Here is a 23,904-nt window from a genome sequence, read left to right as displayed (position 1 = left end):
TTCGCCACTTGTTTACAGTTGTTTCGCTGTAATCCACCCTTACTCGGTAAAGATATCAACAATAATATTATGGATATCGGATTAACCATTTTTTCTAAGAAACAGCTTCGAATGGTGAAATTTCAGTGTCCTCTGATCGAATACCAAGGTAAATTTACGTCGCGCAGGTGTAAACATTCCAAGTAAAGTCATCCAAGTCGTAATTATTGCAATCTCTGGAACGTAAATCGCAACACAGATTCGCTAAAGACATTCTTGCGACTAAATACGATGGCCGATAAGGTTTGGAAATCGAGAAATTACACTGTATATCAGCGTTTGCTGCGAAGGAATTGTTCGAGTTAATTAATCGCGAGTAAAGAACGAGCAGCTCGCGCGAACAAAGAAAATATTCTCGTGGAACGACTCGATGTTCGCCGTTTCAGTCGCGATAAGAAGAAAAATTTCTAACGCGACACAGCCTCTGGACGGCGAATCATTTGTCACGGTCTAAGGTGTCCAGTAGCGAGACGCTTATCACGCGACGCAACGCTGCGTCCATTTCGTTGCATTCGCGATGCTCGCATGATGGCGCCACGAATCCAAGATCATTTTAGCTAGAAATATTGTTGGCATTGTGAAATTCGTAATCGTCCAGAATATTGATCGAGATTACTCGCATATTCGATAACAGGTTATACTTGTATGGAATCCGATAGAAAATTGAATTTTGAGAAAAAAACCGAGCAGGTTGGACAGTTAAACTTTATACAACAACTACAACGCGGATGATAAATTTAATCGACGAACGTTATCGCGGTGCGGAACAAACAAAGTAGCGTGGTGAACTAGCCTTGACCTTTGATAATAGTGTTGAGATTCGTCGATATATTTCGACGGATCCGTCGTAACGGAAACAGTTCGCGAATGCGATCGTTGAGCTGCCTACGGGAAGAAAGAAACGCTAAATCGACGAGTAACTGGATTATCGTTGACCAAGGATGCGCTACTGGATGATAGTGTTCGCGTTGGCGGTGTTCTTCATGGCGTTAGTCACCGGTCGTCCATTCACCGATACCGCCGAATTCATTCAGATAACGACCGATTCGAACAACTTGATTTCCGAGGGCACGATTATAGTTACTCCTTACCGAAAAAAGAAGTGCCCACAGTATGAGAGAGTAGACCGTCGCGGCAACTGCAGAAAGATTTGGTAAACGTCTGGAGGGATAGTAGAAGGAAGCAAAATAATAAGTAAATATAGTCTAGAAATACATTAAAATGGAAAAACTGACGAAAGAAATACTTGACAAACGATAGACGAACGAAAGCTTCACGGGGAGGAAATCTTCAGCCTTGGTACAGCCCTAACGATACCAAACTTCCGAGTTTACTAGTATCGTACGATAAGATGCCACCGTGATAAGATAATATTTCCAGCTACACTCGAGACTGTCACGATTCCCAGTACTGTGCTCGATGTTCTCGTCCGGCAGTGTCACGATCCGTGAACAAAGAAATGTAACCAAGAATTCGGTGAAAACACGGCTGTGATAGACCACGTTTCGCGTAGCGAATAAGAAATAAAAAGAATCTTTTGGCCGATAGTAGGATCGTGAGACGCAAATTCGGTTCATCGGTTCGAGGAAATTGTGGCAGTGGACGGTAGTAGAGGATTCCCTTGGTCGCCATAGGGACGATCTAAGATTTATAGAAGCTGATCCTTCGACTTGCGCGCAACATGAGACTTCCGTGGATCGCTGCACTGTTGCTGACATTCGTTTTTCTCCAGTCTACTCGCACGTGTGTCGCTAATACGACTTTGCTCGTGGAGAGGCAATTCGTGCCTTTCGAAACCGCCAGGATCGACAAGGGCTCGTTCATCAACGTTCCAGTCAACTGTCCGCCAGACCGGGTGAAAGTCGGAAATCGCTGTAGAGCTCTGTTCTGAGTAAGTCGCGTTTCCTCGTTTAAGAAGATAAGCACGATAAAAGAGGCTTGCCGATAAATGTCGATTAAATAAAAATATATACCAAACGCTAGTGAAACAAATTTTACGATAAGCAACTGCCGATAGGAAACAGTGCGACATAAATTAACGAAGGAATAACGCGCATTGTATGTTCACGTTTTCATTCTAAATGTATATCTTGAAATGAACCGATCCCACTACACGATCATCGTTACGCACGAAAGGCTGTACCGACGAAGGATTCTTCTTCTTCCCGCAACGCTAAATCGATAAAGAAGTTTGCGGGACCATTTACCCAACGAGGGCAACGATAACATGTACGCACACTTGGAAAAACAGACCATGCGGATAGAAATTCTAAATATAGAAAATACAAATAATTTGTGCGATAAGATAACAATTAATCATATGTCTCAGGAAGTTCGTATCGTCGATAAACGCAAGATTATCAAAAGAAGGAAACTGCCTTATCGCTTGTTCGTAACTTAATTAAGATTTCGATAATAAATAAACGAAACGATACCTTTTCCTTTTACTTTGTTGTCTACGAATCTTACTCCTTCTAGCTCCTTCTAGCTTACGTACACAACGATATAACGTTATCGTCCGTGAAATAAGGCGATATCTACTTTAACGTATATCGATAAATAAGCTATGATAATAGATTACAATTCCTTCGCGAAAAGTTATGTAAAACCACGAACTTGAAAAAGTTCTTTATGTGTTAAAATTTAATTGATCGCATTTTTACCTCATAGAGTATAGGCCTACCTCCAGTTTCGAGGGCGAACCTTCTTACCATTTCGTTGTCACTTTCAACGTTATCGAGTCAGGCGGAAATAAAATATTAGCGCTAATCTGAGCAAAATAAAAACTAAAAAAAAATGTCAAAATGAATTGTTTTATGAATTTAGGTACAGATCATAAGCTCCATTTATTGAAAAGGAAGTACAAAAATTGTAAATATTTTTATCTTACAAATTAGATCAATTTAAAAATATTGGATTTATTCTTGTATCTTAGGACTAAAGAATATCGTAAGATAATCGCTAATCTTAATTCATCCTGGATCGATAAGATAACATTTTATATCGAAATTCATATAACATATTTTTCCGTCGGATGTTGGATTCCCAACTCAATTATAACATTACCGAATAGGATGTTACAAGCAAAATATTAATCAACCATATATCAACCCTGTAAGATGTCCGCGACACAAAATATAATAATATTCGACGAATTCGTCGTATCTTAAAAATAATTGACGTAATAATCAAGTAGAAACCGCATTGTGCGTGACCAGGATATGAATTGTAACCGCAAATTACTGCGATCAAGACGGAAAAGGGGAGGGAAATCGTATTAAAAGGAGACTACACCTCCTGTGTTTTCATTGTACCGTGCGTCAGTAACTAATTTCTACTTGGACACCGTCGATCTGCTGCGTAGAACTCAAGGGAGTCTAACAAGAAGGGACGAGAAACTCTAAAAATCATTTCAGATTTCTACGCGCGCAATGGCACCGCTTCGTTTCGTTATCCTCGCTCTTATCCTAATGGTTATAAGCATGGGGGGTGAATCGAGACCACTGACGTTTCCAGAAAGAAAGCAGGCAGGAAAACATTGTCCTCCTGGATACAAATTGGTTCGTAATTTGGGATGCAGAAAAATCGTACCGAGAAAATCGTAACACAAGGTAAATAAATAACACTCATTAAAAATCATACGAAGATATCCGAGACTGATAGCCCAGAATACGTCGGTCTCGTATAAGTTGAAACTGATCGCGACGTATACGATATGCATTTGTTTACAGTGAACCTTGGTAACCAAGATCTACGCAGTACCATGAAAGACAATCATTTACGTTCTAAGCATAAAGCGTCGATCTGCGACATTTTCACCCAATATCTGATATCGTAGAACACGCGTTTAACGTACAGTTTATTTTTTTCAATTGTGAATGTCTACGTTATGATACGTGTAAAATAAATCACAGTTTATCAAAAACAAGTCTTGTCTAGTCTTTTGCGTAACCACTGATTTACGATTAATAAGCAAAATTATACAGTCGGTTAATCTTAATATTCGTAATTACGTAATTCACATATTCAAATAAACCGCGGGGTCAATTTCACAGTGTAAGAACGTGTATCGATCTATCGAGATTTTCATTACGCTGCATGAAACAGAAAATGGCTGCTCGCAGTACTTTGATCCAAGTTGAGAAAAGTTCTTGTTTTTCAATGAAAAGAATAACAATTCTTTGCATAAAATTGATCAAACTGTGCGATAACTGTCTAATGACGAGATCGGCGAAATTAATCCACAATACTATTCACGAAATGATGATCGAGGATACATAACCTATCGTTACGCGTTGTAAACAGCGTGTACGACATCTCAAAATAAATTCTGTAGTAATTGGTTATGCTGGAAAGAAAATGAAAATGGTGCATACTTTAAAGATGAAGACCACGATAGTACGAGTGGTATGATCATAAGATAATAATGTGGGAGTTTTTCAATTTAACACAAGGACAGTGTCTTACATCAAGATTAGGTAATACATTTTTTTTAAGTATCATTATAAATCATTTCGCTAGAATGAATACATATTTGTATATTCTAGGATAGCGTACAATAAACCAAGTCTGATATCACAGATTACACAGATGCTGGCCTTTCTACGACAAACTTGGCAAAAACTCACCAAACATGCATTGTTTTCTGGTCAGTAAAAAATCCGACGGGCATGCGAGTCTACTTCTGTTCTACTAGTACAATTATGACTGGGATACTTTGTATTCTATATCATTATAGCTACTACGTAGTACTATGTATATACTACTCGTTAAACTTTTCACCTTGAACTTTCAAATCAGGCTTCTGATAAAAATTAACATTACGTACGAAGAAGCATTTGAACGGAAAACTGCGATTACTTTTCGTTGCATCTCCGAATCTACATATTAAATCACGATTTATAATATCCTGAGAACACCTTATAAAACTTTTCTTTCTTTCTACCTTTTCTCATCAACTGCCACCTTGAGACATTGCGTTGAAAAGAGCAACGCGCGACTAGTTTAATTTATACATGCAAATTAATATACCCACGCCCCTCGTCAGCTTCGCAATCCTGTATGAAAAATCTGTTTACCGAGCAACTTACGAGTAACTTACACGTCAAGTTTTCATCAACTGCGAATATATTTATAGGCTTTTTAATTTCAGCCTAGGTTCGTTATTTTCATAGTATGACACTGTCCTATAATTGAACGGACTTGTACCGGTGAATATTGAACGGAAAATGTATCGTTACTTATGGTAGATAACACTGCGTATTGTTAATGCTTGCGTTCCGATAAGCACGAAACAGTCACAGCAATAAGAAAATTAGGAGAAGAACACCGAGACGGTGGTATACGGCGTGGCAACACGTCTATTGCGATTCGTACGTGAGCCAGCGGTGCGTGTATCGCGATGTGTGTGTATGTGACCAGAAATACGCGTCGAGACGTATTCGCTTCAGCAGTCGATCGCGACGCGAGCGGAGGAACCTGCTCAGGTGTGCCTTCTCGCGTTTTCCTCGTGCGCACAGAGTGCAATGCGAACAGCGGGACCGAGCGTCTCGAAAACACGTGTCATTCACGTCGATTTCTCTTAACTGGAAATTACTAGTGCCGATCACCGCGTACGTTCGTGTCGCTGATTTTATCGTCCGCGGAACGAGTCTATATCGTTATTTTTTTTTTCCTTTTTTTTCTAATATTCTAGTGGATACTGAAGAGGAACCGATGCACCGACCTCGCGCGAACATGTCGCACAGCAGACTCAAACCGTTGATTCTCACGGTCTTCGTGATAATACTGGTTATCGGACTCGTAGTGGCTCAAAGGGATACGCGGTTAGTTCCCGCTGTGGATAGTTCCGGCCGTAGCAACGAGTTATCGGTAAATCGATCATCTCGTCCCGTTGGCACAATTTTGAACGAAACGTTTCCGTTTCCGTTCCCGTGTTTTAACAATTTCGCTCCCACGTTTTCTCTACGACAAGTAGCGCGAGTATATTTTGTCCGACCGTATGGCGATCTTTCAGTGAACATACACAATGAATGCAACGGAGGCAAATTTGAAGTTTTATTTATCGATTAGCGGATCAAATGTTGTAAGAGATTCGCAAATTTGATAGAACATTGTTGCGAATGTGCCGTAAAAATCCTACGAAATTACACGTTACGAGAAATGGTAATACACTAGCAAATTACACGGAAACAGTCATCCGTATCGGTTTTGTTGCTGTCACGTTTTTTTCTCTTTAACAGCCATTCTTCGCTGCGGTTAACAAAAACAGCAGTTGCCGCATGTGTCGGAAATTAGTTCGGTAGAATCGATGCAAATTGCATCCCAACGTTTTGTCGTATTCTTCTCGAATCTATTCATTCTTTTCTTGAATTAATAATTATCGAAGAGAAAGCGTTGATTCATGTTTTCAGCGGTAGACATTGATATTACGACATCCTTGTCATCGGGGGCATGTTCGGTTTTCCGTAAAGACCTGGATGACGTCGAAGGCCGAACAAACACTAATGTCAAGGATGCATTGGATCGAGGTAGAAACCTCGATCGTGCACGATACGCTTAGAACGCTCGTCACGGTGTCCGCGATTCGATATAGGTATAGATAATTGATTACACGTCACTTGACGTCTGTGCAAATACTTTGCGGATTACCTTGCAGTCGTTAACTAATTTTATCGGCGCGTCGGCGTCGTATCGCGATTCACCGGAAACCGTTAATCGAACAAGAGAAAATGTTGTTTGAAATTTTGTCGCGATGCGTCCTAATGTTCTATCGAAATTACTCCAAACAAGAAATGTAATCGCATATTATCCGACCGATATCTTTGCGAGCAATCGGCAACGGTATCGGCACTGTGCCACGATTGTCACGTATGTAACTGTTTTCTACGAGCTTATCTTCAGTAGATCATACAAGGTGTAAGCTCCTTTAACGCTTGAACCTAAAATATTTCCGTTTTTTGCCACAATTCCGTAAACATTGAATTACATTTAACAATTATTTCGCCATATGATTGACGGGTAAACGAATAGAAAGAAATTGAGGTTACGATTAATAAAACGTAAACGTACGTATAACACAAGTGTTGCAAGGTGAAGCTCATTCTTCCGGCAAGGTCGGCACAGATTTTATTTTACACATACCAATAGAGTACACGGGGTATCCGGTAAATCGTGGTGCAACCGGTGACTCTCGCGAAGAAACAAGTAAAAGATATGAAATAAATGTTTTTGATTGGTTGCGTAGTTTCCGAGAAAAATGACATTATACGTACAACTAACACAGCAGGTGGAATTAAAAATAAGTAAGATCTACGCGATCCTTAACAGGTGGCTATGTTTTATATTCGTTTTGCGATAGGGATAAAAAACATTTATTTGATATTTCTTAGTTGTTCTTTCGATGAGAAATCACCTGCTCGCCGAATGTACTACTATATCCCGAGCATACTCCCGGATACTCTATATACGTTCCAATGTTATGACACATTTATATGGTTACGTGTAGCATCGATTATTACAAACGACCTTTCAAAGTCGGCGTTAAATTCTGCTCAAACAGCGAAGAATCAACGGTTATTAGAAAGTACACCGTCTCGGGTTAACAGCAAATTTCACGATTACGCAAATCCCGGTGCACATAAACTGTTTAACAGAATACTCGGCGTACCGTTACCGATTTCGTCCGCACCCGTACAAATATTTCAGCTGACGCTCAGAATCCAAACAAAAATCATTCGCGCAAGTGGGACAGCCGCTGATAGAATGGCACACGGTAAATCTCGCAAACGATCGAAAGAGAAAACTTGCATCGAGTTCATCGAAAGCAGAGGTTAACACTGGAGCTGGTTCTTAGAAATTTGTTTGGCGATTGCTCGTTTTTGGAGACGCCCGTACGATAGAGCTTTGTGTTCGAAACCAGTTTCAAGTCGAAGGGCGACCGTTTCAGATCCGGAAAAACGACTCGAGGCGCTGGCAAATTGAACGCCTCATGCAAACGTTCGTAAATAAAAATGCTTTCAATGGAAGCCTAAAAACAGACACCGCGAAAGTGATAATTTTTTTTTTTTTTTATCGTTTCCCGGAGGATTGACCTGCGATCGTTCTATAATCTCAATTTTAGTCACACGAGCATCCGTGATCGAGGCTGATGAGTCACGCATGATCGCTTACCTACATACCGGGAATACCCCGATAATTATCTGGAGAGGTGTCCCGTTCGAACATATTATATCAACAATTTTCTGTACGACCGCATTTCTTTAATCGGTTCGATGTCTTGCGCACTGCTTCTTATTCTCCTATGACAACATCGACAAACGCTGAATTGTCTCTAAAAGCTTAATTTTTTATTCGGAATATCGTGCAGTGCATTCGAACAGTCCCGTCTGTCGCCGATCGATTCACAAACTCGCGATATGCATGACGAAACGTTGGAATTCTTAAGCAAACATGCTTAAAAGTGGCTGATTAACACGCTCTTCGTAGAAAAAAATGTTTTGCATCCGAAGACTGAATGCGAAATACGATTAACCAGTTACTATTTTGAACACTTTTTTCCTATGCGACTAAAATAGGAGGGTCAAAAACATCGAATAAATGCTTGTATCGTTACAACAAAATACGGAATATCCAGAATATAACTGTATAATGTTCGTATTCCCGTGTCTCGCTCGAGATCGTGAATTAACTTTGTGACGAGGATTATTATTTGTTAGAATTAGAATTATTATTTGTTTCTGTAACTGATAACATTCAACGCGTTCAAGATTTGAAATCTGTGCTTTATCAGTTTTTTCGATTATCTTGGTCGACCGACCAAGGGCACGGTAAACGCGGGAAATTAACAGCGATTCTTATACCAATAATATCGTATTATTTTTTTCAGAAATCGTTGGAGCTAGCCAAAAAGATCAATTCCATGGATTCGATCGATGAGTTTCTCAATCTTGTTCATGGCGTGCCTGTGTACCAACAGAGGTTCGGCTTATTTGGTAAGTACTTTCTCGAAGAACCCGTTAACGCGTGAGATTTTCATTAAGAATCTGCGGCATTAAATGACCGTAGGTTAGGGAAACTGATCGACTTGTAACGGTTCAAGGAAAACCCATCGCCAAGTAATACGATCTCGTAGAGCATTAACGATTATTCGATTTCATCGAACATTATTCGATGAAATCTCTGATTTAAAATTCTAAGAATATACAAGAATACTATGTATACGGTGAATTTTACGCGATAATGCAGAACCAGCTGCAGTCGCGAATTCCTCGATGTTTAACGAACAAATCGTTGCTAATAAATCGGCAACGATCGCAACAAATATTGTTCAATCGGATAAATAGATTAAACGGAGCGGTGTCTCGTTTGGTGTCGAGTTTACTTGTTTGAACGACGCTCCGTTATCGGCAAAGATGAGATCATTCGATAAACCGTATAACCGACCTCTAAATTAAGAAAAGTTTGATCAGCGAAAGAAAGCTATAAAATTCAAAGTCGCGACAAACGTAATTCGCAGAAATGCTTGCTATATTACTTGAACTCTGTTTCCTAAATCGAAAACTATTGCGAAACAATCGTTCGATAAAAAAAAAAAAAAAAAAAAAACAGAAAAACGAGTCGTAACGTTAATTTGTTGAATTTGTAGAAAAGTTATTCGAACGATGAGTTTCTTTTGAAAAAAATTATTGCAAAGAAATTTGTGCTCCGACGCTGTCTAAATGAAAACGAAAAAAAAAATAAACGAATAACTGCAATTCTATCTGTCCCCTGATTAGATTACCGATATCAACGATAAAGAAAAGGATCCGTGTTCTTTTCTCTCCTACATTTTCGCTCTTCCGAACTCGCGCAAAAGATTTACTCTACACTTGTTGCTGCCATCGTATATTATTAAATGGATTTGATAATTAAAAACAAATTTTTTCTCATTTCGATCGTTGCAACTGTCCACGTTGGCGCGTGGTTTGTTAAAGATCAACTTGTGATCCACGTATTGGGGGGCGAGTGACGGCGTGCAGGGATCCGAGATCGCTATCTCGGAGCCAAAGATTTCTAGAAAATCTTTACGATCCTCGAAGAAGTCGAGTTGTTTCAAGAAACCGCCGAAATCGCTCGTATTTGGTACCAGCCGATTACTGATTTCATTTATCTCTTCTAGACTAGGCAATTTAGCTTTTGGTTGGCCAAAACGTGCCGTGGAACTCTTACTTTTACGAGACGATTCCAAGGCTGGACTGTCGGTTGAAATGGAATACGCGATTTGCAGTTTGCACGGTCGCCTCCAAGTGTGAACGCCAGACGTAGCCGAGGAATACGCATTCCAAGCATCTGCGATCGAGTTAAACCACATTCTCATTATGAAATGTTTCCACCGAGTTTCTTGTCGGGGAACCTAACTTGTCTGACATTAATTTCAAACGAAAAGCTCGATTTCGAAACCGGCAAGTTTGGAAACTAAATTATAGTTCGATAAAGATACAAATAAAATTATTCCTTGCCTCCTTTCCAATGTTTGCGGGAAAATTCTATTTCTCCATCAGCTTCCACATATTTGATGGTGCTAGTTTCAGCGACGACAGGCCCATCTCCTTGACCACACTCTCTCTTGATAGCTTTGACGGTTGGTGCAATTTCCTCTTCCAATTTTATCCTATTAATGCTCTGCTCGATCTCCTCTATGTTGGTCGACGAGATCTCAAGCTTGAAAAGATTGCTGAGATCACCCTCTCTTAAGTCGTAGAATGTGTCGTGCATCGCAGTGATTCCCTTCGTATTGATTTCATTTTGGTTGAAATCTTTAATGACGTCATCCTTTGAGAACATTTCCGGTAATTCTTGGTCGGATGATTCAGGCTGATTTTGATTCTCATTGTTATCAACGTCGACATCGCTGCGTCGAAATTCCCGAGCATCATAATTTTTATACGAGAAGATCGTTCTCCTGCATAAAAATTCGACGATTACGACTTGGACAGTTTCCTCGTCCAACGAATCAATGGAAGAAAAACAAAATTCTTTCTCGACTCGGTATTAGAGCTAGGACTATTCAAGTAAATTTACTACCTAAATACTATCGGTTGAATATTATTATAAAATTCGTTCCTTTTGCTAAAATTCGACAAGTAGTCCTAGCTCTTATCGGTATTCGCGCATTCTTACCGATCCGCGCGTTTCTTTTCGTAATTGATACAGGTACTGGGTACGATATTCCCAAATATGTGCCGACTATTCACTTTGTGCGTTTCCATGAAAGCTGTTACGTTTTTCCTGCCTTTGATCGTCCTACCGAACCAATCGAGAATCACATTCTCCGAGAGGTGGCTTTCTAAACCATAAGCGAGACCATCGACCAGGGCAAAGTAGCTGTTGACGAATGAAATAGCTTGCGTGTACTCATCCATCATCCGCTTACCTAGAACGAGGCAGGATTTACGACAAAAAGCTTTCCAACTCGCAATTATTAACTCGAAACCACAAACACCACACCAAAACGAACGTAACAGAAATTCAATGGGCCAATTAAAAACTATTTGTTTTTAGGTAGGATAGGAGATACGGAAGAGCGCTCGAACGCCATGCAACCAGTTCCAGCAAAATGTATGCCCGAATTGCAACCAGTTTCTCTAAAACCAGACGACGATCCATCCGCAATCTATTTCCCGTCTTGCACGCGCATCAAAAGATGCGGAGGTTGTTGCAGTCATTCGTTGCTTTCCTGTCAACCGATCGCCACGGAATTTCGAAATTTCGAGGTAAGTTACCGACAGACTAGCGAAAATTGCTACTCCTCCAACTAATTAATTATTACCCATGCTCGAAGGTATTTGTGGTGGCAGTAGATCAGACGAACGGACTGAGCTATAAGGACAAACGCATCGTGCCGCTAGAAGAGCACACGAAATGCGTGTGCGACTGCAGAATTAAGGCGGAGGTAATTTAAAGACAGCCGATAATTGGGATCTTCCTTCTTAAACCAGTACTAACTCGCATTGTGGACTTTAACTCGCGGCTCGCGAACACTTTTGCAAATGCGTTACAGCTACTCGTCAATTTCATATGTCGAAGAGAATATATTCTCAAGTTGAAATAGATGAGCTTTTTTCTACATTTCAACATTTTTTCGTTCAATTTTTTTTTTTAGCATTGCAACGAAAAGCAATCGTACGTGAAGGAAGAATGTAGATGCGCGTGCAATAACGTCGATGAGGCGGAGAAATGCTACACGAACAACGACACGAAAGTCTGGAATCCAGAGCTTTGTACCTGTTTCTGTAGAGACGAGTTGGAGTGTTCCACTGGATTTTACTTCGATCAAAACACGTGCAGGTGTGAGCGAAAAGAATAGGGCCACTACTACGGGAATAAGGAAACTTTTCTCTCACTGCACTCTACTATCTTGCATATCTTGTAAGCCGCACGCGTCGCACCAGATCTTTTTCCGCAATGTTCTCTCCCAACGCAAAATCTTGCAAAAATGAGCTTTAATATTCTTTCACTTCCATCTTTCTTCGTAACATTATGCCTGCTTCTGTATTTTGCGATGTTACCAAAAATTGCAAACGATGGAAGCGTATGTCGCTTTTATTAAACGCTTTTTTCAAATGGTGCATCAATGTATACCTACTGTGTTCTTATTAAAACTTACACGGAAGTTTCATCAAGCAGTGTTGCACGCGAAATGCCAAATTTTTAAATCTCGTATCAATCGAGGACGCTTTAACAAATAAAAATTATTAGGGAATATAATGATGCAACATTGATTTTCTGCGTGTTCTAACGCTTTTTTGTTTATTTTGTAAAATCAAGAAACAATTTTGGATACTCTATACTTAAATATACATTTCAGATGTCGACAAGTACCATTGTCTAGAACTTGGTTTCCAGTCACAAAAGGCACAGACTACAGATTTGGACAAACACAAAAACCAGACAATACACCTCCTGTTATAGTTCCATTGGATGCAACGGATCCTAGGAGACGTCCTAAAGAGGACCCAGAACGTTAATAAAGATGGAAACTAGTAGACTAAATCAAAGGGCTCGCAAGGCAGCTACTTTTCAATGGAATATGCTTACAGCTCGACCTTCCACCTCCGTGCCATTTTATTACAACAGAGACCATGTAATTATAGTATTTGTGAGATAGTATTAATTCAATATTCCAGGATTAAGTCAATATATTTTTACATATTAAATGACTTTGTGATATAAGGAAACATAATTATTTAAACGATATCACTGTATAAATCTACACTTACAAACACGTTATGTGTATGACAAAATATTATAACATCCCTTTTATCCATACCAAATATTATTCCTAATCTATTCTTGTTTCTTCTAACTCGAATTGTAGTCGCTCTATATTCGATTCCTTTTGACGCTCCTTAATATCTTGAAAATATAGGACCACTGCTTTATTAACCTTTAAGATAGTTCTATACTTCTTACTTATAGAATCGATAGATTCAGATATTTCACCTAAAAATTAATATGTCATTGAATGATATCTCTTATTTTTAGATGACATTAAATGCTATTCTAACAGGAAAAATAATGAAAAAACAGTTAATTTCACTTGGAACATTCACTCACTAATGGAAGACGCGATATCGTTAACGGTCGATTCTTTTGTAATTTTCTGTCGCTTATGTAATTGCTCCATACCAATGAAATCACAGTTTTGTTTTATAGATTATAATATTCACGATTGAAATAAATAAAAAGTGTCCAAGTCTAACTCAACAGACATGTAACGCGAAATGGCGGGAAAAACATCTAAATCAGCCGGTCGTATCTACGACGTAAAGTAACAAAATTCCAAATTTTTACGTGTAAATTGTATTAAAAAATATAACAAACACAAAAAATGGAATCGAATTTTTTGTTGCTACGAAATAAACGAAACCGAAGTAATTTATAACTATATGCGGGAATTACCTATTGCTCGAAGAAACGCGAACGATAAACTCTTGTCTGTCGCTTCGAGCTTCAGAGAATACAATAAACAGATAACGTTTTAAACTCGGCATTTCACCTTCACCTTATAGTTTTTTTTAACAATCGTTCTATAGAAACTTATCTCGGTACTGGTAAAGGTTATACAAAAAAATTTACCAACAACTGAACACAGCAAGTATTACTTCACTGCCACCTAGCGACTACTATTGATATTTAGTATCTTTCTTATAGATCCGCTAGATGTCGTAACGTGAACGATAAATACGCGTGTGCGTATGAAACATTTTTAACGAAAACTTACTTGGTCGTTCATTTAAGAAATTGTTTGAATCGGTAACTACATAATCCAGACTAGTACATACAACTAAGTGATTTATTTTAATTGCAAACATATTTAGACTGTAATCGTCTGTTTGTATCACAACCTAACGACATTATTCTCGAAATCTCTAAACTTATTATCTATTCAAATCTTTGTGGAAGCTGACAATCAATTTCATCGATTTTTACGAAAAAACATTCATAGCTTATGGTTAATTAGATCATTGAGATCCCGGAGAGGACTCGCGAGATCGTAACGAAGAAGGACTTCCTTGGTTATATTTCGTGTTCGAGCGCGCGTACACTGGACGAAAGGAGAAAGAGAAGGTCGAAGTGGACGATGAGGCGCCGGTTTTTTTTGCGCCACCCGTTATAATTGTCGGAGCCTCGTCACTTTTGCTGCAGCGAAGTATCTCGTTCGTAAGTCGCCCTACGACTCGATCGGTCGATGCATCACGGCAGCTACCTGTAAGCGATTGCTTCGCTCACTGGACAAACAATCGAAGGAAACAAACGAGAGAAAGATAAAATACCAGAAACAGAGAAAACAAAGGCAGCATCCAACTTCCAAAATGCTGCGCGACGTAATCTTCGATAAAAAAAATTTTGAAGTCTATAAACTGGCCCCTTAAATAGATTCTTGTAACTACTAATTACGTCTACCAAACAATTATTAATTTAACGTCTTAAATATAAATATGGAAATTTGACGTAGCATAATATAATCTCGCTCGTGACGGACATGTCATCGACCGTGGCACGTGAGCGGCTGAATTTGCAAAGCGCAAACACGTGCAGAGATAAACGTGTTTTCCGTTACTTTTTCATCTCTACGAAATGGATCAAGGGTCGCGTACAGCGAACAAAAATTAACCTATATTTTTATTTTAATATTTGGCTAGATAACAATGATCGAATAAACGTTTCCTCTATTCTTTTATATTCATCGTCGAGGCTTTTTTGGTGCAACTTTGTGTACATTTCGTTCAACAGAAAGATATATTTTTCTTTTATACAGGATTCTTTAAGGAACGTATTTAGCGAATAATAAAAGAGTTTAATGTACGCGGCTAGTTGTTGAAGACACTCACGGATGCGTTCGATGCAATTTAATCGCGGTACGCGTCGCGCGACGTTCATTTTTTTTTATAACCGCGTGAATGCGGCTTAATTGCATTTGGTAGCGAGAAAGAATTAAAATTCAAAGAAGAATACAGCAGTGGGTCCCCGGGAAAAAAACCGGTACTTCGCCTACGTATTTTACGCCACTTTCTTGCGTGTACGCACGCGTGTATCGCTGTCTCGTTTCATCGCGCTTTTTCTGGCCTCTCCTCCTCAAGGACTCTCCTCTGGAAGGCCTGCGTAGTTGGTAAGAGGCTTCGGGATCGTAACACAGTAGCCAACACGGTGGTAGGTTTAAATCATATTAAAGCACGTCCAGGCACCGGGAACCGTAACCCTGGATTACTGCTACAAATCGTCCCGTACGGGGAATTCCGCGCGCCAAGTAATTCGATCGGCTTTAGAAGTCCTGCTAATCGCCAGGAGGACCTCTTCGCTAGTTCTACGCATCGATTATGTTTATTTTTATTTTCTTCTTTTTTTTTGCAAATCGTGACGTCGATATTCCCTCGAGAACGAAACTTCGAGTCTCCATAACGTTGTCGTAGAGATGGCGTTGCCATAACGTTAGTATCATTAACACCGCTAGAATGACGTATTTCATTCCGAGGCACAAGTACGCAATCAATGGTGCGATTCTTCTACACCTATCGTTAACCGGGAATAACACGAAACACGAGGATGTATGATAAAGTGATCTCGTGGAAAGTTACGAAACAACGTGGGCAGCGACGGTAGAAAATGGCGTGGGTCGTGACGGTCTGAGACCAGGTGGAACGTGTTTATACAAGATACGACTTGATAAGACACCACCGAAGCTCGACGAAGAGCTTAGTTACGGAAGACACGAAATGACCAATACCCGAGACCGAACGAAAATAAGCAAATTTGTATCTGCAGCGATAAAAGTAATTTCGAGCTCTCTTAGAAATTTAAATCACATTCAAATTCGGAGTAGCCATCGAGTTCGACCATGAATCACGACGAAGATCGCAAAGAAACTACTCTTGGAAATTCTCAGCTAAGCCTCAAGTTCCATACCTGATGGAACTATCGTTCCATCCGTCTATCGAGAACTTAGACATTCGTAGATGGCATTTACGAGACTGGACAGCCGTTCGTAGGAAGTCGTTGCGATTAATTCCATCGAGGATTCGATACGTGAGACGTGACGGAAAGAATGAACAACTCGCTTTCGTATTAATATTTCTTTGCGTGTTGTTAATGGCCACACAAACCACGATATCGAATCGAATATAATGTGTTTGTCACGAGATTTGTAATTTGTCGACGTTACCCCGATTTGGAACGAGTACAAATTTTCTTTTTCATAGGAACAAGCATCTTTCTTCTGTACCTTTTGCGCTGTCGTACGTATCTCCGCCGCAAAACACATGCCACGAACGAATCGTTCACCACACGTGATCTTCAAGTATAATCGTGTTTTTACGTAACTTAACGAACTTTTTTAAGCTTGCAAAATCTTGAAAAGATTTTCAAAATCTGCAACCTACGCGTTAACGTTCTTTCGAGCGTTGTGGTTCTTTGTATCTTTTGTGATCGGTTAGAAAAAATAGTTTGCTCGTGGATAGTTTTTGGCTCGTAAGAGCCACAGGACCATGTTTCCATCCACGGTCGTGCCATCAATTTCTCCCTACGTCATAGAAATATTCCAGCCCACTTTGACTTTGTCTTCTTCGATCTTCTTCCTCTGTTTCTCTTGGTCCGCGAAATCACCAGTAGCTCCGTTCAAATTCTTCTCTTTCCTTTCGTTCTCCGTCGCTCTTTCGTGTTCCCTGGTGCACGTTCAGCTCCCGTTTTACCGATTGAGTGTTGACCCCGCTGCGTCACGCTCGCATGGTGCAGTTTGTCCGAAAAGTATACAGACCAGGGATGATAACCGACTAAAAATAGATGTGTAACGAATAGTGCCTGAGAATTGAATTTTTCGCAGCCGTGTCGTTATTCATGTAACCAATCAGCGCCAAGTATCGAGTCGAAGCTTAAATTGACAACGAAATTGGCAACGCGATTTACGCTGCAAGGGTATATCCATCATTTTTCATCTACACGCGATACGAAACCACTTACGTGAAATTGTGAACCGTGCGCAAAAAGACCAGGGCGAGGGGAACCTCGATCAAGATCGGTGTATTTGCGATTATTATACGATTCTTCTCCGTTGAAAATATATGTAAGTGGCGCCGGAGCAGCTGTTTGAATCTCCCGGATTAAAAAAAGGAAATCGAGTTACGAGCAAAGGTACGAGCGCTGCTGATTTGCAGATAGAAATATGTGTAACCGCAGTCGTACTCAATTTGTACGCATTGGCAAAGGTAAATTATCGAACGATCGAGCCAATTACATATTTTTTCCAGGTGAAAACATAATCGTAACAACGTTATCAAGTACCTGTTCCCCGTTCATGTAATTGCGGGAAATTACAGAAAAAGAGAGATGTCCGTATACGCGCAAGGAACCGTGTAGAACGACGCCTTAGCATCGATGGCATTAACCCTTTCGTTACGGCTGCTGTGCCGGCCAAAATGTGGCCGTGCATTCTGCGAGCCGTACACGCAGTCCATCGTTTCGTTTACTCATAGAAAACACGGCATAAACGGTCTTTCGCCGAGATCACGATTCTTCGTTTTTCCTTTGAACGCTATATCTACGAGTATATCCAGCGCTTACAGCTTAATCGAACTGACTTCGTATAAGCAAAGTATGTATTCAGAGGGCGGCAACGCGGTACACGACCAACGTCCACGCGAGTAACGCGTAAACGATTAAGAGCTTTCTCGTATCGAGGCCGCTTACGCGACGCTTTACTCCGATAACGTCGCGAGAAATCACCAAGTAATTTTAATTCCATTATTTATATCGAATCGAGTATCGCGGGGCGAGATGTAAATTACATCGTACTCGAACACCGTTGGCTCCGAACTCTTCGCATCACCGACGTTGAGACGACGCAGCAAAAGTGGTATTGTTCGTTGATTCAATGTATTCACACTATTTACCGTTATACGTGTATACATATATTCCGTTTCTTATTACAAGTTTTTCGCAAGGGTACGTCCTATCGCTCGCTAAGAAGGTATTTATATTCTCGAATGACCACATAAATAACATATCTCGTCACGTTCAGCATTCAAAGGAACAAGCAGACATCGAAAATTTTCTCCACGATGTCAAATCGATAGTAAAACGAAGAGAAGGAAACACTCGACCGAGAGTGATCCAATCCAAGAGATCAAGAGTTTTGTGGATCCGGATCCGAGGGTCGAATTCGATCCTGCATCTCGCGTGTCTCGACACGCTTCGTTGTCTCTTCTCTCTCGACGAGCATCTCTAGATCTCACCCTCCCTCTCTCTAACCAATCATCCTCCCTTTTCATCTTCTACGATCTCCTCTCACTCGCTCACTGACTCACTTACTCGGTGGAAACAAAAGGAGCAACTGGTGTTGGCAGAGAGAAGTGGAGGAAAAAAGAAACCACGAGAAGAATCCCGTCCGCAGTCTCTTCCACTCCCACTCTTCTGACGAAGGGGAATCGCCGAGCAGCAGCGTGTTCGATGGAGAGACGAGAACGCGAACAGGCGAATATAGAAGGATAGAGGGTGGAAAAGAAGGAGAGAGAGGCGCAACAAAAGTAGCCGTGACGCCGCGCAAAGCGAGCAAACTGAACGAGTAGCCGTGGAAGAAAAAGGCAAAAAAGCGACCCTTCGCCATAACACTGAAGGGAAGAAGAAGAAGAAGAAGAAGGAGGAGGAGAAGAAGAAGGAGAAGGAGAAGAAGAAGAAGAAGAAGAAGAAGAAGAAGAGGAGGAGGAGGAGGAGGAGGAGGAAGAAGTGGTAGAAGGAAAAGAAGAAGAAGAGGAAGAAGTGGTAGAAGGAAAAGAAGAAGAAGCAGATGAAGACGAAGAAGAGCCAAACGAAGAGGAGACGTCTCAGGGATGTAAGGTGGAGACTCTTGCGCCTTATATGCGCTCGCTGCAGGATTAAGTCATACAGTGCGATGGAATTGAAAATCACCAAATTATTTCGTAATTCAGCCGACGACTCCGAAAGAACAATTTTTGAGATGAAAATTGACGTCAAGTTGGAAAAGTATTTTAGTTGAATTTCGATTAAAGAACCATCTTCACATTTCAACAAAGCAGGAAAACAGATTGACCGCGAGCTTCGTTTTCGCGATCGAACGTACAACCGCAATACTCGCATCGACTTCCGAGTAACTCGATCGATGTCCCTCCACCTCGACCGTTCTCTCACAGAGATACCGATATTCCCGATTGGAAAACCTCGACCAATTAACCCAGTCTAGAGTAGCCCGACGCTCGTAATGCCAACAGGACTACGACTTACTACGAGATCACTGCAAAATTGCATTTACCTCAACATTCGTAGTGGAGACAAAGAAAAAAGCAACGAAGCGTGGAGCGGTTGCATTCGCATCGTTGCGGAACACGAAACAGAAGAGTGGATGAACCGAAACAATTGTAAACGTTTTTCGTGCCGATATTCGGTCGCTACGTCCCTGGACCGTGGCAGAAGAGATAAAGGAGGTGGAAGAGGACAGAAGGGAGGAAAAAAAGATCCGAACTTGCAAAAGGGGCAAAACCACGCGCACTCCGCATGCTCTTTCCTCTTCTGGCTCTTTGGTTAGCTGAGTCGCCTATACCGTATAGAGTGTTGTAACGTACAGTACAGGCAAGCCATAATACCACAGTGTGCGCATTCGACTTTTCAGCGTGCACGTGCACGTGTGACGACGAGCACAATGCGCACCGGTTCTTCTTGTGTGTGTATGACTATGTACCTGCGTATGTACCACTTCACCATCATCTTCTACGGTTCAGGCACAGCGAGGCATCGAGAGAACCTGGTAAACGGTGGATGTCAAGGTCCTCCCTCTGCCAGTAGTCGAATACTCCACGTGCAACGTTCCGCGTTTTCGCCGATCCGTGCGAATCATTAAGCTAGTCCGCGTAAGATGTTTCCCCGAACGCTCATGCATTGAAAAAAAGAGTAGTTCCGATACAAATGAGAATTCAATGTTCGCGTATCGAACGCTTCCCTGTCGATACAACTTCAGACTCGATGCATGATTTGCTCGACAAATTTTCCGCGAAAACAAACCCGATACAAGTGCGTTCGGGTCGAACGAAACGAATTTCGCGATACGGTAGTTGTTGAACGATTTACCGAAATTAATACAGCGCGCGATGATCGAGCGCGAGTCCTGGGGCCCGAAACGGGTTGATGTAAATTGCCTAATTGTAAGTTCCTCCCCGTTCGTCGTTCTCTGGGTGGAGCGGATCGGTAGTTGTGTTCCCTGCGGTAGCCGTTGCACGTAATAGCATTCGGAAGGAAGGCAGGAGCAAAAGGAACAGCGAAACGAAACGAAAGAGAAACACGAAAAACAAGAGAGGGGAAACGGAACGAAAAAGGAGAAAAAAGAGATCAACGCATCAACGACGAGAGGTTTACACGAGGTATACATCGGAACAGATTAAAATCGTCGAATCTTCCTCCATCTATAGCCTCGTCCGTCGAAATTGCAACCATCTCTCGGCCGTGTTCGTCCTGCCAACATTTCCAAGTATCTTTTCTTTTTTACATCGGCGAGAAATATATTTATCTTTTTTTAATATGTTTTTAGAAGGGTGTAATATCGTGCATCGTTAGAGATTAAGAATTTTGTGTCGCGACGTTTATCGGTAAATAACGTATCACGAATGGTTGTAATTATCGGCAACAATCGGTATTTTATCTGCGCCTGGGCTCTTTTATCTGGGTGAATGGGCTCCTTCGATGAATTCAACATTGCGACAGTTCGTGACAACTCGCGAACCAAAACTGGCTGCGAAAATGAAAGATCCGTGACTCGTTCGATTCGATGCTTCCGAGTCTCGGAAGAATTTCCTGTCCATCGTAAAAACTTTGGGGACGCTTTAATAGCTCGGTCGTATCCGTGGCCGGATGAGGTGTGTGAGAGAGGGTCCTGGCATCTCGTATTTGTGATTTACACGTCATAAAGGTTAGAAGCAAGACGCGCCGTCCCTTGCGACCAGATTTGGCGCGACTGATTCCGTGCTCGCGCTACAAGCTCATATCGCGTCGACGGTGTTCGACCTCTACGCGTTGTGGGCGAGTAGTACGCGAGGCCAGTGACGTCATTGGTGCATGCCCTTGCGGTAAGGTCGTCGAGGACGAACAACACTACTCTAGAGACCCGGAGATCCATCGCGTGCTTGATTATGTTGTATATGCTCTTTTCTGATTCTTTTTTCATTTTCGAAAAACGTTAGCGATAAAATCGTTTTCCAGCGATGTGGAAAACGCAAAGTGTTCGAGATAAAATACGATTTCCATTAGACACCGTCGCAACGTACTACCCGGCAACTCGAACAGTTGTAACGCCCCGGGTATACAAACCCAGCCAAATAATAAACGTTTCGAGGGTGGATCGTACGAAAACGAAACAAAAGGAACGCATCCTATCAAACTACTCGAATCACGTACGAAAGATTTATCGGCGAGCGGATTTGCATTTTAAATATCCGAAGTGGCGCTGGATGTTAAGCCGCTCGAAAAGAATATCTCCTTCCTTCTTCTCCGTCGCCATTATCCCTTTCCAATCGGTTCGTTTTTTCCTTATTTCCTTCGAGGGGTGTGCGGAACCTCGCGACGAAAAACATTCAGGGCCGTAAAGATTAACGGAGTGTCACGAATATGAATCGATACAAAAAATTTAGCTACTTTGTTCGAAATTTACAAGAAATTTGAAACGAACGTGTATCACGCTTTCTTCTCCTTTTCGTCTTTATTTCATTCGCCGAACCTTTTCTTCCCCAAATCATCCTCGCCAGCTTTTTCCTACCTGTATCAAGACGAAATTTCGATCGTGATCGCCACTTGAATGTAAGGTTTTTAACAGAGAACGGAAAATCAATTCGATCCGCGCGCCATCGTTACCAATTCATTCGCCATCGCGTATTACAGGTCGCGTATCCATCGAGTTATATTTCGGCGTTGCAACCGAATGACCGGAAAGGATACCGCCATGGATTACGTGTTTTTGCCAGAGTGATAAAGTTACTTTATTTTGCACAGGATGTGGCTGCAACCATAGAAACACTTGAACGGTTGAACGCGAAAAACTGCGCGCATCTATGCACGCGTTGCTATTAGAAGATACAAGCTATGTCGTCTACCTTGTCCGCAAACAAGGTAGAATATAACAAGGTATCCCGTGCGGATGAGTTACGAGGATTGCATTGATTACGATGATGAGAAAAACGTAATCGGATTCCCTTAGCAACAACAGTGTCGTCGCCAATGGTAAGCCTAGAAGTCGGTGCTTAGCGTACAGAAGGTGTCGAATGACAACGCGAGTCGATAACGATCATCTCCGCATGGACAATCTAGCCGCGTCACGATGCGAATCGAAGCAGGGTTGTTTATTTCCTCGCTTCGTTCAACGATGTGAATTTCGTCTCCGTCTACTTTTTTCATACTTTTCCCATCCATCGAAAAAGTTCCTCGACCCGACGTAATAGCCAGAGTCGTTAGACGATTGCCATCTTGTTTTGCTATCCCTGAGAAAGGAAGCGACACGGGTTGACCGACGTGACTGGTCGTACAGGAAGATCTACGATTAAACTCTTTGCGCGAAGAGGAAGTGCATGTTTCTTGCGACGATCGGCTTGGACAACGAGAATAGAAGACTGACAAGCTCTGTCGTAGACTGTGTATGATGAACGAGAACCGAGCAGCAGACCATTTTCGTTCCCGAGGGATCCGGAGAGCAAATTGTTTCGAAGAACCTAAAGAACGCGATATGATCATCCCAACTGGTTTTTCCGAAAATTAACAAAGCGAGCGATAACGCGGATCTTTACCGTGGAAATCGATGTTTGGTCGATTTATCCTCGGCTTGACATCCCAACGTTATTTCACTAAGCGTGATAAATATCTCCGCTATTAAAGTGATTTTGCTCGAAGAAGAAGTATTCGTGCGACGAAGGGACGTGGGAGATCCCCAGATCGTGACTAAAAATTGGCGATGCAGGTCGAGCCTTTTGCCGAGGGCAGATCGGGATCGAGAGCCGCGGGATGATCGGTTGCCGCCTATTTTCACGATCATCCCGATAACTATGGCTCATGAACGGTGCGAGCATAGATTATTCTTTCGACGTTGACGATGCTATCCGTACGGTGTGGGTACATCGTACGACCTATTTAAAGGTCAGTTCCATGATTTCTTGTTCGAATTCTAGCATCTTGTACATCGATCGTCGATTCTTATTTTCTCGAATATTCTCGTGAACCGCGGTACACTTCGCAATGACAGGTTTCTGTACAGCAAAGGTGCAATTTCTGCAACAAGAGTCACTGCCTGCCAATTACTATTTTTTTTACCCGAGTTACCTTTCCTGTCTATGGTTCTGGTTT

General features: G+C 41.5%; 2 protein-coding genes across 8 annotated transcripts; one reads left to right on the top strand and one right to left on the bottom strand.

The window, feature by feature from the left end:
- Window positions 1–4,120: 4,120 nt before the first annotated feature.
- LOC128873356 (uncharacterized) lies at window positions 4,121–13,303 on the top strand. 3 transcript variants are annotated; one of them, XM_054116887.1, is made up of 7 exons: window positions 4,121–4,517; window positions 4,587–4,687; window positions 8,927–9,032; window positions 11,581–11,792; window positions 11,861–11,971; window positions 12,182–12,366; window positions 12,887–13,303. In XM_054116887.1, exons 2-7 carry the CDS (start codon window positions 4,673–4,675, stop codon window positions 13,044–13,046), a joined length of 789 nt encoding a protein of 262 aa, XP_053972862.1. In that variant the 5' UTR covers window positions 4,121–4,517; window positions 4,587–4,672; the 3' UTR covers window positions 13,047–13,303. The 3 variants fall into 3 exon arrangements, 2 of the variants coding, with proteins under 2 accessions (XP_053972862.1, XP_053972861.1); XM_054116886.1 differs by lacking the exons at window positions 4,121–4,517; window positions 4,587–4,687 and adding exons at window positions 5,308–5,651; window positions 5,735–5,910; XR_008456403.1 differs by lacking the exons at window positions 4,121–4,517; window positions 4,587–4,687 and adding an exon at window positions 5,262–5,910 and having other exon boundaries at window positions 12,182–12,447; window positions 12,887–13,027.
- Window positions 9,039–14,191, bottom strand: LOC128873355 (uncharacterized). 5 transcript variants are annotated; one of them, XM_054116883.1, is made up of 5 exons: window positions 13,981–14,191; window positions 13,349–13,521; window positions 11,200–11,452; window positions 10,539–10,981; window positions 9,039–10,368 (listed from the first exon to the last, which is right to left on the bottom strand). In XM_054116883.1, the coding sequence occupies exons 3-5, from the start codon at window positions 11,442–11,444 to the stop codon at window positions 9,863–9,865; spliced, it is 1,194 nt and encodes a 397-aa protein (XP_053972858.1). In that variant the 5' UTR covers window positions 11,445–11,452; window positions 13,349–13,521; window positions 13,981–14,191; the 3' UTR covers window positions 9,039–9,862. The 5 variants fall into 5 exon arrangements, 2 of the variants coding, with proteins under 2 accessions (XP_053972858.1, XP_053972859.1); XM_054116884.1 differs by lacking the exon at window positions 13,981–14,191 and adding an exon at window positions 13,636–13,974; XR_008456402.1 differs by lacking the exons at window positions 9,039–10,368; window positions 10,539–10,981; window positions 11,200–11,452 and adding exons at window positions 12,514–12,568; window positions 12,686–12,754.
- Between the last annotated feature and the right edge of the window lie 9,713 nt (window positions 14,192–23,904).

Source organism: Hylaeus volcanicus, chromosome 3, assembly GCF_026283585.1.
Source record: "Hylaeus volcanicus isolate JK05 chromosome 3, UHH_iyHylVolc1.0_haploid, whole genome shotgun sequence".
Classification (NCBI taxonomy): Eukaryota; Metazoa; Arthropoda; class Insecta; order Hymenoptera; family Colletidae; genus Hylaeus; species Hylaeus volcanicus.
This window is presented reverse-complemented; position numbering and strand designations above follow the sequence as displayed.